This window comes from Enoplosus armatus, chromosome 7 (genome assembly GCF_043641665.1).
Source record: "Enoplosus armatus isolate fEnoArm2 chromosome 7, fEnoArm2.hap1, whole genome shotgun sequence".
Lineage (NCBI taxonomy): Eukaryota > Metazoa > Chordata > Actinopteri > Centrarchiformes > Enoplosidae > Enoplosus > Enoplosus armatus.
Window position 1 is genome coordinate 26,526,099 of NC_092186.1, and position 15,360 is coordinate 26,541,458.

At 41.2% G+C, this 15,360-nt stretch overlaps 1 protein-coding gene across 1 annotated transcript in view; it reads left to right on the plus strand.

The window, feature by feature from the left end:
* The first annotated feature begins 3,825 nt into the window (after window positions 1-3,825).
* LOC139287811 (probable small nuclear ribonucleoprotein Sm D1) overlaps window positions 3,826-15,360 on the plus strand; it is a 37,854-nt gene continuing 26,319 nt past the window's right edge. The window contains exon 1 of the mRNA XM_070908988.1: window positions 3,826-4,044. Within this exon, the coding sequence (XP_070765089.1) occupies window positions 3,826-4,044 (219 nt within the window). The remainder of the gene's footprint in view (window positions 4,045-15,360) is intronic.

Here is a 15,360-nt window from a genome sequence, read left to right on the forward strand (position 1 = left end):
AGGAAACTATTTTCTCCCATCGCATAATCCTATCCCCGTCCCGCCAGTCGAACATAGAGCACTGTAGCTTGGTTTTAAGTTATGAATGTGTCAGACTTATCTTAGTTTACGTTTCCCTGATCTGTCTTAGAAATGGGTCCTAGATTTCTGTATAGGTGTCCATTTTCCCATGTATTTTGTACAGGCCCCAGTATTCTTGAAAGCCAAGTGGCTGAAAGTTAAAGCTATTGGTAAACTGCACAGATATGCTTTGCCTCTGTGAGCAAATCTCTGATCCTGGCAAATTTCATTGAAATGTATTCATTTCAGGCCTCTTGTGAGCAGGCCCTAAGGATAGTGGATTCAAAATCTATCAGCCAGCCCCCCCCCCCAAAAAAAAACAACCAAAACTGGTTACATAATATTTGAGGGCTTTATTATCAAAGCAACTTTACAGTATGTTCCCACTTTACACCGGCAGTCACAGGTAAAAGGCTACATTGTGTCAGTGTTGTCTTCCCAGCACTGCTTGTATATTCAGTGGGCAGTTGCCTGAAGAGCAGTAAAAACAAACACATTCCTGTGCAGTTGTGACAGGTGTGTGCAGCTACTGGTAGCTTGGTAGGAAGGCCCGAGCGTCCACAGCAGTATTATAACCCACAAACACTGGTCGCCTGGCGTGTTTTCCATCAGGAGGTTGTGACTGAACAGGAGACATCGGCTCTTTGATCCCAGCGCCGTGCAACCTCTCAACGCTCTCAGGTTTTAGTGCGAACATTATGTTCACACAAATCCTCATCAGCTCATTCTGAGTGGACCCACTACAGAGCTTTGACACAGAAAGCTGCTCACACAATGATGTCTCAAACAGGAGCGGAATGCAAAAGGAAACACGTGCAAGGTGTTGGCAGAGGTAAATTGTGGCTCTATAGACACATAGCTTGCTCATAATCAGTTATTCCTTCATGAGTTCTTTGTGACACCAGAGGAGAAACACATACTGGGCAGTAAAATGCTGCACGATCTGCTGTCTCATGTAACACTGGTGATGCAGGATGCGCTGAAGAAGCAAACCCCGGTGGGGTCCTGCAAAGCCTCAAACTATGATGATACTGGGCCAAACTTCGTGAAACACTGACAGGGACCATTTTGCTGCAGAATGAGTACTTTTTATACACATTTTGCTGATTATTTAAACATACTTAATTAACATTTCGAATGCAAGGCTTTTGAGCATTTCTACAGTGTGGTATTAGTACTTTTACATTAGTAAAGGATTTGAATACTACTACTACCACTGCCAACCAGCTCTAACCACTTAATTCCTGTGTTGTACTCAAGCACACGTGCAGTAGCATTGTGTGTTTGTGTCAAAGGTGGAATCAGACAGCTTTGCTTCTCTTTTGAACAGCGTTAATGGAGCATGTAACCATAATCTTTTTATCACTTTTATTTGTCCTGTCTAATCTTCTCTGTGGACACCCGGGCTTCCTACTTCTTGCTCAGGTACAGAGGAACCTCACAGGGTTGGCCTAAGCCGCCAGTTTGGGGACCAAAAATTAAAGATTTATGCTTGAATCTTGCATGTTGTGATTTGCACATTTTGAAGTTGTTGAGTTGTTTAATATAGTGTGTTTTGTAACATTACTAGAGCACATTCTGATGCACACACCTCCCCAATCTCAACAACACGTTGTGCAAAGGTGATTGAAACAAAAAGGTGACGAACACTAAAACCACTGAAAAGCTGTTTAGTTTTGGATCACATTGATCGTGCCGCGGAAGAGTGGTTAAAACTATGATGCTCACAATATTCTCATCATCTCTGCTACTCTTTAAAGGTGGGAGATCATACCCTTCACTACATGTATGGTTATGGAATTATAGAAGCAAAGGGTTACTTCTTGACAAGTGCGGGTCTAACCCAGACGTGTGTGTTCGTCAGCGTCAGTGTTGAGGAATGTACGCGGGTGCCACAGGTCTAAACACTGCCCACTCTCTGTGGTGTGGAAGGGCTTACACTCCCATTACAGGATATGTGTGTGTCTGGCTTAGAGTTCCTTCTCTGTGTATGTCTGCGTATGGCATTACTGCCAAACTACCAACCCACTCTTGCTGTCTGGTGTGAGGCATGACTCATAACACACACAAACAGACGTTTCTCACACACAAATACCACTTTTAGAACAGCGCAATCGATGCGCAACCCCACTGTGTGATGTGAATTACTGTAGTGAAATGTCGCTACATAATGTGATGCTGAACTGCAGCAAAGCAATGGACTTGACATGATATATTCAGGGTAAACATGACTGGTTTGCATTGCAAGCATTCTCCTTTATGCTAACATTGCTAAAGGTACTACGTGTATAATTGCTCCCTCATTGAAACGTTGCCATGTTGATTCCGAAAACACCAGTATAATTATGGTAAACAAAATGACACCATCTCAGGCATGAACTTTACCTTCAGGACACAAAACAGAAAGACAGCCCCTTATCATCTGAATAGTAACTATGGTTGTACAAATGTAGTGGAGTAGAAGTATAAATTTGCACAAAATGGAAATACACAAGTAGAGAAAGTAGAGTACTTAAGTACAGTACTTGTTACATTCCACCACTGCCGGTTGGCATGTGTCTTCAGCAGTTTACAGGTGTACTGCCATGTGTACAGAACAACAATTCTGATACACTATAATAGATTTATCTGATATATATTTAGCCACAAATTGTACCCCTGTAGTCCCAGCTCGCCTTGACCTGGCACTGGATGTTCCATGTATCATGTCAGCAAGATTTAATACAGCCTTAAAGATTGGTGAACTGTATAGTGCTGATTAAAAGGTGGGCTGTCCCATGGATGGATGTATCAGAGTTTCACTTGTTCACAGTGTAAGCGAGTACGTTAGAAACAGATTGTGAGCAGCCACTCTCTGTTTTACACACACAGAAACAAACAAGACAGTGGTGGGCCTTGAATCCAGCTGTAACACAAGACAACTGCTCATCATCAGGCATCATCGGGTTGGCAGTTTTGCTGTGTGTGAAAATGACTTGTGAAGAATTTACAAGGTAAACTGGAGGCAGTTGCAGATTCAAGTGGAATGCGCAAAAAAGATGGAATGGATCACTTTTGAAATAAGTATAGACAAAAATCCTGTATTTATTGTCCCTGGTCATACACCAAATTGTGGGTTTAGTTGTTTTTTTTTTTACCTTCACCCTGGTTCCAGCAGTGACATTTTAATACACTGCTGAAAGAGACAGAGGGAGGATGAATGTGAGGGGGAGAGGAGAGGGACGACAGACAAAAATGGGGGAAAGGAGTAAAAGAGATATGTCGTTTTTCCTGCAGTTTGACCTAAATTCTACACGTTCCCAAAGGCCAACACCCCCAACGCTAACGCTATTCCTATCATTTTGTCTGAAAAATAACACACACTTGACAGATATATTATTTGACAATACAAACAATGTTTCACTCTGCAGGACTGGACTACTTGGGAGAACAGTCATGGGAGGAAAAGCAAATTAAACCAGTGACTGGCTTATCATATATATCATCATCATAAAATCAAAGAAATTCATCTAAAGCCAGGAATGTGCCAGTTGAATTGTGACGGGCAGCTGCTAAGCACCTCTTGAAATAAAGTCATTTTTATCCCTTTTAATGAAAGATAAATGAATGACCTGGCTGGCATTAACTGCAATAATACATTGTGCAGTTGCAACGTAATATCAGCGCGACTGAAACGTAGACCATACAACAGAGGCCTGTGTTTTCAGTTGAGCGCTGTCATTTTTGTCTTTGATGGAGGATTTCTCTCTACATTCCATCACCATCATGAAACTAGTCCGATTTTTGATGAAACTCAGCCATGAGATGGTTACCATTGAACCGAAGAGTGGCACCCAGGTCCATGGCAAGAAGAGGGAAGCAGTGGCTGGGCGGGGGCGGGGACGAGGCAGAGGACACGGGCGTGGCAGAGGAAGGGGACGAGGCCTAGCGACCCGAGGAGACGATCACCAGGCCGTACATTTGCTGGCCACCACCCTGCAGTTTGTACAGGATTCTTTTTTTTTATTCTAGTTTTGTTTTTCCTTATTTTGTACATTCAGATCCTTATGGGGGGGGGGGGGGGTATAGAGAATTCCATGTACATATCAGTAGATCAACATATCAAGTTCAAGATCTGACTGGCAGTTTATCTGAGTGGAGCAACAACATCAAGACACATTTTAATGGCCATAAAGTGATCATAAGTCTGACCTGTGTAATGTGGCACAAATCATTCTACACAAAGCTTCAATACTCCAGTGTAAATCACCATGACACTATGTGCATTTTGAAGCAGATCTGGATCCAAGAAAAATTAAAATGTTGAGGTTTGTGCAGCACCTGGTTTCCAAGGTGACAAACCTCAACAGAAGAACATATCTGTGTACAGTACATACTGTGCTTTCATTCGAAGCAAAACCGAAAAGACCAAAACTGAGCAAAACTTGTTGCCGTTGTGTCATCAACTTGGAGAGGTGTGGATGTCTTTCAGCATCTCTAGTCTGTCTGTGGCTGATAATCTGCTGTACGGATATGAAGGCACTGACAGATCTATTACAAGTACTGTGTTGTAATCTCACACACATTTGACTGTTTTACCTTTGAGATTATTTTGTGTCGATTATAGCTATGTACATTCTATTAACCTTCACCTTTTCCCTTACATCACTCTAAAGTTAATGTAAAGTTTTACATTCAAGTCATCATCCTTAAACTGGCTATACTAAGAGCTGAAAACAAGCCAAAACATCGCATTGTTTTGTTTGCAGTGTTTACCTCTGATGACGTGACCTTGATGGAGTCTTCCTTCTGTCAGTCAACTGATGTGGAATATGGTTATTTGAAGAGTTGTTTTGCTCTGCAGCTGGCATGGCAATCCCCCCCGTCTGGCTCACCTCTGGCCACCAACACTGTGATTACATAACCAACCAAGACCAACGTTTGCCATTTAGTGTGTTGTTTTAATCCCAGGCACTTTACAGTTAGACTCGTAAAAAACAAAGGACTCTCATGAGCTGATCAGACTGCCTTCCTACCCAATAGGAAACAGGGAGTCAAGTGGGTCCAACCACAAAGTGGACTAAAATGTAGGTCAGTTTAAATCAAAGAACACCTTTAGGCTACAAAATAAAGTGCATTAACATGTCAACATATACAGTAGGGGAACATCATGTCGTTCCCAGGTGTAAACTGAGCCCTTATGTCCAAAACAACAATAAATTCCTTTTTTATAGACCGGCACTCTGCAGCCTGTCCATAAAACTGATTATCAGTTGCCGATAATGATCCTTCTGCAGGTTCAACTGAGGAAAACCTCGTTGCGGCTAGATAATAAGACGTTTTATCGTCTTCTTGGCCGTTACAACTCACTTTCTCAGTGAGGCCTTACTAGCATAAACCAGAAAAGAGGACATAAATATGACTATGTTCATATAAGGGCAATGAACAACTTGGAGGGTACAACAAGCATTAATGGAGCCCTGCAGTAGTTCAAGCAGGCACGGAAGTGATTCTACAGTCACATGTTCCATACATCCTCCAAGTCCACGACCTGTATCTCACAATGGCCAATCCTTGTTCAGTCTACATTCAACAACTCTGAGCTCTGTGTCCTGACTGCTGCACTGCTGCTCCCCAGCCTCCTCCTGTAACTTCATACTTATTGTATGTATGGGGGGGCAAACCTGCAATGTTCTTATTTTGGCGTACACAGCATGTCTGAGCAGTACATAATCCTTGGGGTATTATGTGAGGCAACACAGACTGTTTGCTATATTTACCGGTTCAATAATACATTTTTAAAGACGGTAAATTTTGGAGCAAACAAAAAGCACTTAGTCTATCCTAGACTTGTACCCAATGCTGAGATGTCAGTTAAACGTCTGGGAAGACAAACACATTTGGATTTATATTCAAGTATCTATCAAGCAGGTTGCACACCCATCTGACACCTGTAGAACAACACATTTGTTATCATGGGGAGTGATAGCCAGCATGGAGGAAAAATCAAGATGAAGATGTACTGTGTACAGCACACAGTGTTTGGTTGGCAAGTTACTTAACAAAACAAGACAACGGTCATTTTTGACATTTTTTGACGGATTAGTTTGAAATACTGTGATGGAACAAGAAGGAGCAGCCACAGTGAGCTGTTAGATGAAGAGTAGTCTCTCATAGCCAGACCTATCTCTGCACTTTGTTTTAGCCATGAAGAGCACGCAGCCTGTCGCCTGCACACGTCCAACTTCTCAGCGACGTAACAAACTCCTTTCACTGTGACAGTTGCTCACAGAATGGTGGAAAAAGGCCAATTATTGATTGACGTCTTTATTAAAACGCCAGTAGTTTGTTTTGTTGCCCCCAGAATTCTGTGACATTCAGTATTATTACTGCACTTGCTGTTAGGCCTACCACCAGTAACCACAGGTTACTACCTTAGCATTTGGTCTTGACAATACCAAAGACCAAGTGGCCTTGCCCCTAAAATTATGAAATTCTCGGCTGGGAAAATAGATTTAATATTAAATAAAAAATAAAAAAATAAGAACCAGAACCTCCTTTTGTTCTTTAAGTTTGAAAAGAGAGAAATAAAGGGCTGCAGGGAGGTAAAGCAGAATGAATGGTATGTAGTTACTGTATGTTATCACCACGTCTTGCTTCCAGGCGGTAGCTGCAAGACATGCACCTGTTAACATATGTTGACATGATTCCCTGCACAGTGGGAAAGAAGTGAGGAGGAAAGAAATAACACACATGGGGAGAGAAAAGGAGGAGATGAAGTCAAAGTTGGAGGGCACAGAGGGAGAGAGTGACCATAAAATAACACCATGTACCTGTAAACTGATTAGGCGACTGCGGCGCATTTTAAGTAACTGGAATTAAAATGACACAGACAAAACAACACATTTGTCCGACGAGGTTAGTCATCTGATGCAGCCTGATAGGGCACATACACACTGCATGTGTGTGTGAGAAAAGAACAAAAGTGTTAGGAAAGTATTTTTCCAACACAGCCCTACCACAATCTCGAGCATGAGAATGCAGCTGTGTGTGTTTTATTGTTGACCAATATGAGCCTACGGTCTCTTTTACAGTTTATAATATTAGTTTGGTATATGAGCCCAGACAGATTTATATAGATTTATTTACGTGTGGGGCTGTATAGTATTTTGGCTTGTTTTACACAGGGACTATTCAGTGGGGGGCTGTGCAAGCAAAACATGAGAACCACAAGGGCCGAGTTAAAAGGGAATTTTGGTTTGGCTGCCTGGCATCTGGTGAATAGATGGTTACTTTGTGCTCAGCCCGAAGCATGAGAAATGACTGTGGGATTAGAACAGTTTGTGTGACAAAACTGTATGTGATTCAGTGCAGGGGGGCTGCTGACTGTCAAACTGTCAAAAACTGAGTTCTTAACATCTCTCCAGTGACATAGCACTGAAAGATTACATATTTGTTTGCTTTGTCAGAAATGGTTGAAAACCACTGTGCCATTGCTCTGCTTGAATTTGAGTTCACAGCTCATCGTCTTCTGCGTGAGAAAGTCCTCATTTGGACAAATGGGGGAATCCTGGATGGAGCTGAGACGGGACAGTCAAGTGCGAAACACCATGGCTGACCAGCCGTCACATGTAAATATTGACCCATACATACTGGAAAACTGGTACAAAAGTAAGAGATAGCGCAACATAAATGTACAACCAAAGAGCTGAACCAAATTCTGTGTCAGATTAATCAACTAGCAACGTTCTAGCTAGCGACAGCTAACTACCTATTTCAAGCAATCTTGTGAAAGAAAACCCTGAAAAGTGAAAGAAATGTCAGACTACAACGCTGCTAGAAGTCTTCCATTCCTTATAGCACTTATAATCCCCCTTTCCTTCCCACTCTCCGCAATGTTTCTATGCTGGAATACTCCCTGACCCCACATTTGATGAGGTGATATTACAATAATATTGTAACCAACACGATTTTTCATTAAAATATGTATTTCACAATTGGAATTGCAGGAGGGGTGGCGCCCCAACGCCCTTAATGGACCACACACCACTGATCCAACCTTGCTATTAATTTAAGAAGTGAGTGGTGACAGTAGTTCAGTTGAGTTAAGTAACCCAAACATTAGAAACTATTGCTACTTTCAAAGCGCCCTGACCCCCAAAAAAGTTTGTCATTGCCCATGTTTACTACCATTGGAGGTGCAGTGGACTTGGTTTTCTGGGGTGTTTTGCATTTTTTCTTGAAATAGAAATATATTATATATATAGATGTATATGATAAATATATGCATTTTAGTTACTGCCGGTCAAAACTATAGAGTCCACAAAGGTCAGGGACCATGTATAGATACATATCTAAACATCTGAAAGTGATAGATACGCTCCCCTTCTCAAAATCGCCACCAAGACGTCTTGTTGAAAATTTGGATGTATATTTTAGACGGTTGAAGAAACGGAGACTTTCTGAATTCGGTACATACAAGATATTTTAAAACCAGCATCTTGTCATCGTTAAAGGAGCTACAGTTTAAGGCGCTCCCCTTGCTTTGGTTTTGCATTTGTGAATAGGTTGCAAGATTTATATTTAGACAAAAATGCCTCTACGTATTTTTTGGTTTTGTTTTGTCATTAATAACTGACAGAATCCATTAATTCCTGGGGAAAACACCCCTCATTCCAGTTCATTTCATTAGAAAAGCAACAAAAGCAGGTTGTTGGAAAGCATCACTGAATTAAGGTGATCAAAGACAAAACATTAGATAAAGTTATGTCATGCATTTTTTTATTGTGCAACCGAGCCGTGAAGGTGAAAATGTCACACGGTTAATTATAATCACTCTCCTTTGATACTTTGTCCTCATACTTGTAAGACCAGTGTTTAGGAATTTCCCTGTAACGCCAAGTTGTGGTTGTACCCAAGCGGCATGCTGTTTTTTTGTTTCTCTTCCTCCTGAGCTACTTGAACTTTTTACTTTTTCCCACCATACTCCTACAGTATAGTCCGCTCTCTTTTCTTTGTCTGCAAGCACTCGCAGGATGATCAGGGAGGTTCATATTATTGGTAAACCTGTGAGGTTAGATCGACCATAACCCTAACCCATTTAGTGCCAATGCAGGAAGTAGGGTGTCCTTTATGTAGCAAAGCAGAAAGGAAGCTTAACCATAGTTGTCATAACCACAGTCTGTTCCTAATCTTACCATAGAGGCCATTTTCAGACAGTGTAGAAACCAAGAATTTTTAAATCTTTGGCACTTAACATAATCCAGGGTTGAGCAGAATTGTCCAGTATTGACATTGTTGTCTGGTGAGAGGTATGATCTTTAAGCCTTGTACCGGGATAAAGACAACATGTGAGCTGGTGGAGAGCTGTTATCAGTCGTTTCACCAATTGCCCCAAAATGGCATACGTTTATGTTCAAGTGGCAAAGCCTGTGGCAAGTGGCCGTGGTAATTATGACTCTTGTCCAGAAGTAAAATTTTTAAAAAGGATATATTTTGTCACTTAATCTGGAGGACCTGTTGCTTAAATCCTTCAGTTTCTGAAAGTGTGTAGCCACTTGAAATGTAAAATATATAACGTGTCGCCCTGTTTGTGCACATTACTCATCACTCCTTCATTTGAAACCGTCCAGTAGAACCTGTTCCTGAGTGAATGTAGACAAACACTAGATATCTCAACACCCCAGACTCTGTATCATAGCAACATTTTTGGCGGGAAAATGTTAATACTGTAAGACATACCACACACCAAGTTCAAACAACAGTATTTTTTTTAACCTCCATTCTAAAGATGTTTAGTAATAGAAAACTTTAATAATTGAAAAATAAGTATAATACACATGATTTGGAAGGATTTGGGCTTCAATGGGCGTCACAGTTTAGATGGCTAATGAAAATGAGCCCCAGCCTTGCAAACTGTTGCCTGTTTAAAGAGCTCACTGCAAACAGGCAAAGAGGAATTTGGATAACATTACAATTTTTACAAAGTCAAATTCATTAGCTTTATTGTGCTGTATCAATTCACAATCAACCAATATTGAATAACATTTCTTTTAATTGAATTTTGTTCAAAATGCCCATAGTCCCACAGGGACGATCCTCTAAAACTGTCAGTGGTTTGTTCTACCCACAGAGTCACGCAGATATGATACATTAGATTTTATATCTTCAGTGCTTACTGTGGGGGCTCACTGTGCCTGTTATTGATTCAGCTCTGTGCTCTGATGTTTGCCATATGACTCACAGGCAGGACAGGGATTAATCAGAAACCATGTGCCGAACTGCTCACCTCCCATGGGAGACAAAGACATTTAAGAGTATGTTGTAAAAGTCAATCCATTCTTAAGCCCCTTGTGTTTATCTATCATGTTTGATAATGTGTCTCAATAGCTCCCGTGTCAAAGAACTTACTGAGGGATGTAGAGCTCTCTATGTCACAGAGTTGTAATGCTTGTTTGTGTGCCATTTGTAAGAAAGCTGGCTGCTGTTTGTAATAGCTTAAAAAGCTCTGAAAAGAATCCGAAGGTTTTGTAGAATCCCTTTTAGTCTGCCTGTGTCTGTGTCACAGATACTAGTTACTGCCATTTACAAAAGTATTTGACTTTCATGGCTATGACAGAAAATAAAGAGAAGGGTTAAGGGTGTTTCCATTACAAGAACTTAACCAGGGGACCAACAACCTTTTGAGGAACTCGGGAACTTCGTCTGCTTTTCAGCAGGAGAAAGTGGGATTGAATTTAGTTCCTCTGGGCGGTCCTGGTGGCCTAGGGGTTACGGCAAGGACCATGAACCTCACTATTCCCAGTTTGAGTTCAGCCAGACTACTGTCAACTCTTCAATTGAAAAAGGCATAAAACATCCCCAAAAAACCTAATACATTTAGTTCCTGTGGGATAGTTTCAGGTGGCAAAAAAGTCCCTGCCCCCGGTTTGAACTTTGCGATGGTTCAGGAAGAATCAGGTGGAGTTTGTAGGGCTAACTGTTGCCGAGTGGTCAAGCATCGAGTCCATGGCAACTACAACTTGTATACCACTTCATTCACAAAATAAGGAAGTACTGGGTGTGACTAATATCAATATGAGGGTCATGAACAGTTATTGTTGTTTATTAAATCAAAAATAATGTTGTCAGTTTAAAAAGGATCGAGATAAAGAAAGAGCAAGGGTGTGTGCGAATGGGTGGAGAGCGCACCCGAATGGGGACGAGGAGTGTCGATTTGCTGATGGAACAGTGCATGCTCCATGTCAAAGTTCCTGTTCAGGATCTATTACACAGCTGTCTCGTAGCCTCCCGAAGGCTGGGACAGATTCTCCTTAGCAAACTGTTGCACCCTTCACTTCTTGACTCTCTTTAGCCTATAAACATATCAGGCCTCTGCCCAACACTACACTTCATGTAAAGTCACCTTACACATTGTCTACAAAGCCAGCATAGGGAAATCAGCAAGTTAGAGGAGTTCTCACTCCCAAAACGCTTTACAGTTAAGGTCACATTTACCCATTCAGTCACACATTCACACACCAATGACCAATGTCAATCGAGCAAGGTGCTGGTCTCCATTGGGAGCAACTTAGAATTCAGTATCTTGCTCAAGGACACTTCGACATGTGGACGGAGGGGGGGGGCAGGGATCAAACCCCCAATCTGTTCTACCCTGCTGGGTGTTTCCAGAAGAGATTAGAAATGTCCACAAAAGCTATGTTTCGGGCTGCACAGGTGAACTGCAGCCGAACTTTTCGGCCTCCTGGATCTGGTACAGCGTGGAGATTTTTCCTTCCAACTCAGCGATCTTATCGGCCAGGCGGGCGCAGCTAACACAGCCCAACACAGATTGGGAGCCATGGATTGCATATGGGGTGGACACAGGGGGCCCAACCCAACTGATTAATGTACCCAGGAGCAACGTGTAAATAGAGAAAAGAATAGGACTAAGCATGGAATGTAGAAAGTTTGTTAAAAGAGAGAAAGTGGTAGTTATGCTTTACTATATCCTTTACTGAATAAAAATAAACCTGACTTATATAGCGCTTTTCAACCTTAACACTTCCCAAAGCGAAGCAAAGCACCATCATCGGACCAAATTTTGCACACTTTAAAATCTTTAAAATTGAATTGTCAATATAGCTGATTCGTCCTTCCTCAATTATAAAATGTTTTGTTTCTCTACCAATATTAATAACTTTACAGTCCTATATATGGTTTTGTGTGACTTTTTACTAGCTTTTCTCTCATAGAATATAGCCAGACCTTTTACTGAAAAAAAACATACTAACCTGTTTTTGTTTATGTAGCAAAATGTCATTTGGGGGTCTCAAAAGTACACATTGACTGGATTTTGGTAAAATTCCTGTTACCGGTGATAATTCCACAACCTGGTTCAGCTGTGAGGCTGCTGCTGTTGTAATAGTGAGTTGAGCAAGGAATGTAACAATGAATCCACTGCACCACAACTGTGCCTGCCAAAACCCAACATTTTTTATTTAACCTTAATTTAGACAGGTAATCTCATTGAGACACGGGGTCTCATTCTCAAGAGAGACCTCCTCACAAACATGCACACATTTTCAAAAAAAGATCATAAGGGACTCGAGGACAGTCAGACCCAAATAGAGCAGCATGATGGTCCACCGAGTAAGCAGCAATATCTGTCATTTTTCCAGTTCACACTGTCCGCCTGCCTCAAAAAACAAATTTCAATGATGATGACGCACCTCCTGATCAGAGTCATGGCATGCTCTGGTTATGCAACATCTCCATCATAGCTTTTTTGTCTTTCGTTTTATCCTTCTCTTTCCCCCTACTCTCACTACTTAATTACTACTTACTGAGACAAAATTGTTTATGTTGACACAAAGTCAGTAACAGGAAATGCACCATTAAAATTCATGTTAGGTCAGTTGTCAATAACTGTAATCATTTATATACATTCACATGTGAGTTCCATGCTTCAGGGACGTGAGCCAGTCTGGAAAAAATAAGTCAGCAGAATGGAAAAAAGAGTCTGCTCCTGTGTGGTGGTCGTCGAGACATTGGCTTGAAAGGCAGCAGATGAATGGACAATAGAATGGCTGCAGTTCGTCTCTGGCAGCCGCGACACAGCAATAACGCAACCTAGCTGCATCCGGTGGGCACTGGGGGTGTGACATATTGAAAAATAGACCAATCCTGGCTAGTTTAGTCAGAATATAACTATCATTTACTAACTGAGTGGGCCCGTGGAGACCTTTAAAAGCAATGCAGCAATGAATAGATGCTACATAAAATAAAGCAAGCAAAGGACTAATATGGTTATGTTGACCATACTGAGCACTGTTACAACCAGTGTCTGTAATTTGTATCTTGCAGAGATCCCTGATGTAGTTAAATTCATGGATGTGTATTTTTCTGACAGTGACTCACGCTCTGCACAGGCTCTTATTGTAGTAAGGTTTGCATGATAACCAGCCTAAAGCTGTTATTATCTGGCTGAGTCGACTGCTTGCATGGATACAGAGCACTTAATGTCATCCTCTCTGATTTTTGACATTAAACATATTCTAGCAGAGCTTTTGTGGTGTATTTTATTTGCTATTTCTAGTTTCAGAAACACACACAGCATAATGACTGGCCTTGAGGAAATGACTAGAAGATTCTTTCTGTCTGTGCCACATGTGGGGTCGCCCCTCCCCCTCCTCTTTCTAGGACTGTGTGTGTATGAGTCTATTTTTGTCATTTTGTAGATGTCATTATGTGGTGTGGGTGCTCTATTTTTATTTTCGCTTTTCCACCAAAGGCCTTATCCCCCTCTCTCCCGGCAAGGCCTCTGGAGGCTTGTCTCCAGCACCAGGCCTACCCTCTTATTTGAAAAAAGGGGAATCATCTTTAAATGGCATGCTGGCTTGTGCCTAATCATGACAATTCAATGTAAATAGACTCTCTCCCTCCTCCAATGTGTGGTTCATGAGTGGTAACTACAAACTTGTGATGTTCCTACACTCCAAGGGGGTTCAGTTTTGATACTTTTCTACATATATTATACTAGGTATTTATATACATGATTGATAGTGACTGAGACTAAGAGGGGCAGACAGTCTAGCAAGGGTGTATGTTTCAATGAGCCGCATATATGAGCAGTTCAAAGGATAATTCCATTTTCATACATACAACATTTCTATGATCATACTTTACTCAGCGACGTAATAGCTGAGATCTGGGAACACGGTGACATCATTACAACAAAACAGTCAGACAGGTTGTAAACAAGCCAATCGTTTATATATATGTTTATATATAAATAAGTATAAAATACATTTTTCTCTGTCTTCAAAAATGTATGAAATACTTTATTTGGAAGTAAAACTGAAAGTGAGCACACTTGAAAGGAGAGCTTATTGTTTGTCTCCATACACAGCAAAATCACCCAATCAGTCCAATGGGGCAGGAAACATGAGCAGTCAGACGATCAAACAGGTTGGAAACAAACCCATTTGTTAGCGATGATGAGCAAACCTTCAGTTTGACCTCCAAAAAAAAGCTTGGGTTACTTGACCTGTTAGATTTCGTTAATGTCTCTAATGTTGCCAGAAAAGGATAAGTGGTTATAGATAATGGCTGGATCTATGTTGCCAGATTTCAGAAATTACTTTACAATGATATCATAACCAATAGAAGCGATGGCCAGAACTATAAAAACAAAGCCAATTACTTACATCCATATGGATCAAACTTACTGGCGGTGGTGCAACATCAGGGTTGGGCGATTGGGCGAATATATCCTCCATAAGCGATTGGTCGCTGTGGACGATTTATGTAATTTTATTTTGCTATTTTAATGGACTGCCTCCTCAAGAATTTAACTCGGCAAATAATTAACCTGTAAAGTGCCATCCAAAACGTAGGAACTGGCAGTTGGAGGTGGGCCATATTTTTTATGTTGTTGTTACTTTCCACCACTGCTCACTGTATCCATTCATGCAAAAACATAAGAAAACATAGCATCGAAGCATCCCTGTAAAAATAACAAAACAAACAACAAATATTCTTAGATTGTGTATAGCAATCATAGCTATTTAATTGGACTTTTCCAGCGATTTGAAGGAGCTGTGAATAGGTGTCAGGATGAGAGGAAACAGAGAGTGGTAGTGGTGGTGTCTCTCTGCACTCATGTGTCAGCACAAACAGGCTGATTATAGTTGTTTGGGTAAATGGTAGTGTTTAACACTGACATTTAAGCTTTTCCCGTTCTGACCATGTTACATCAGGCTCCATGTCTCAGCCCCCAGAGACGAACCTGTCACACATTAACCTATTGTACATTACTGCTGCATATTTGACACGAGTACC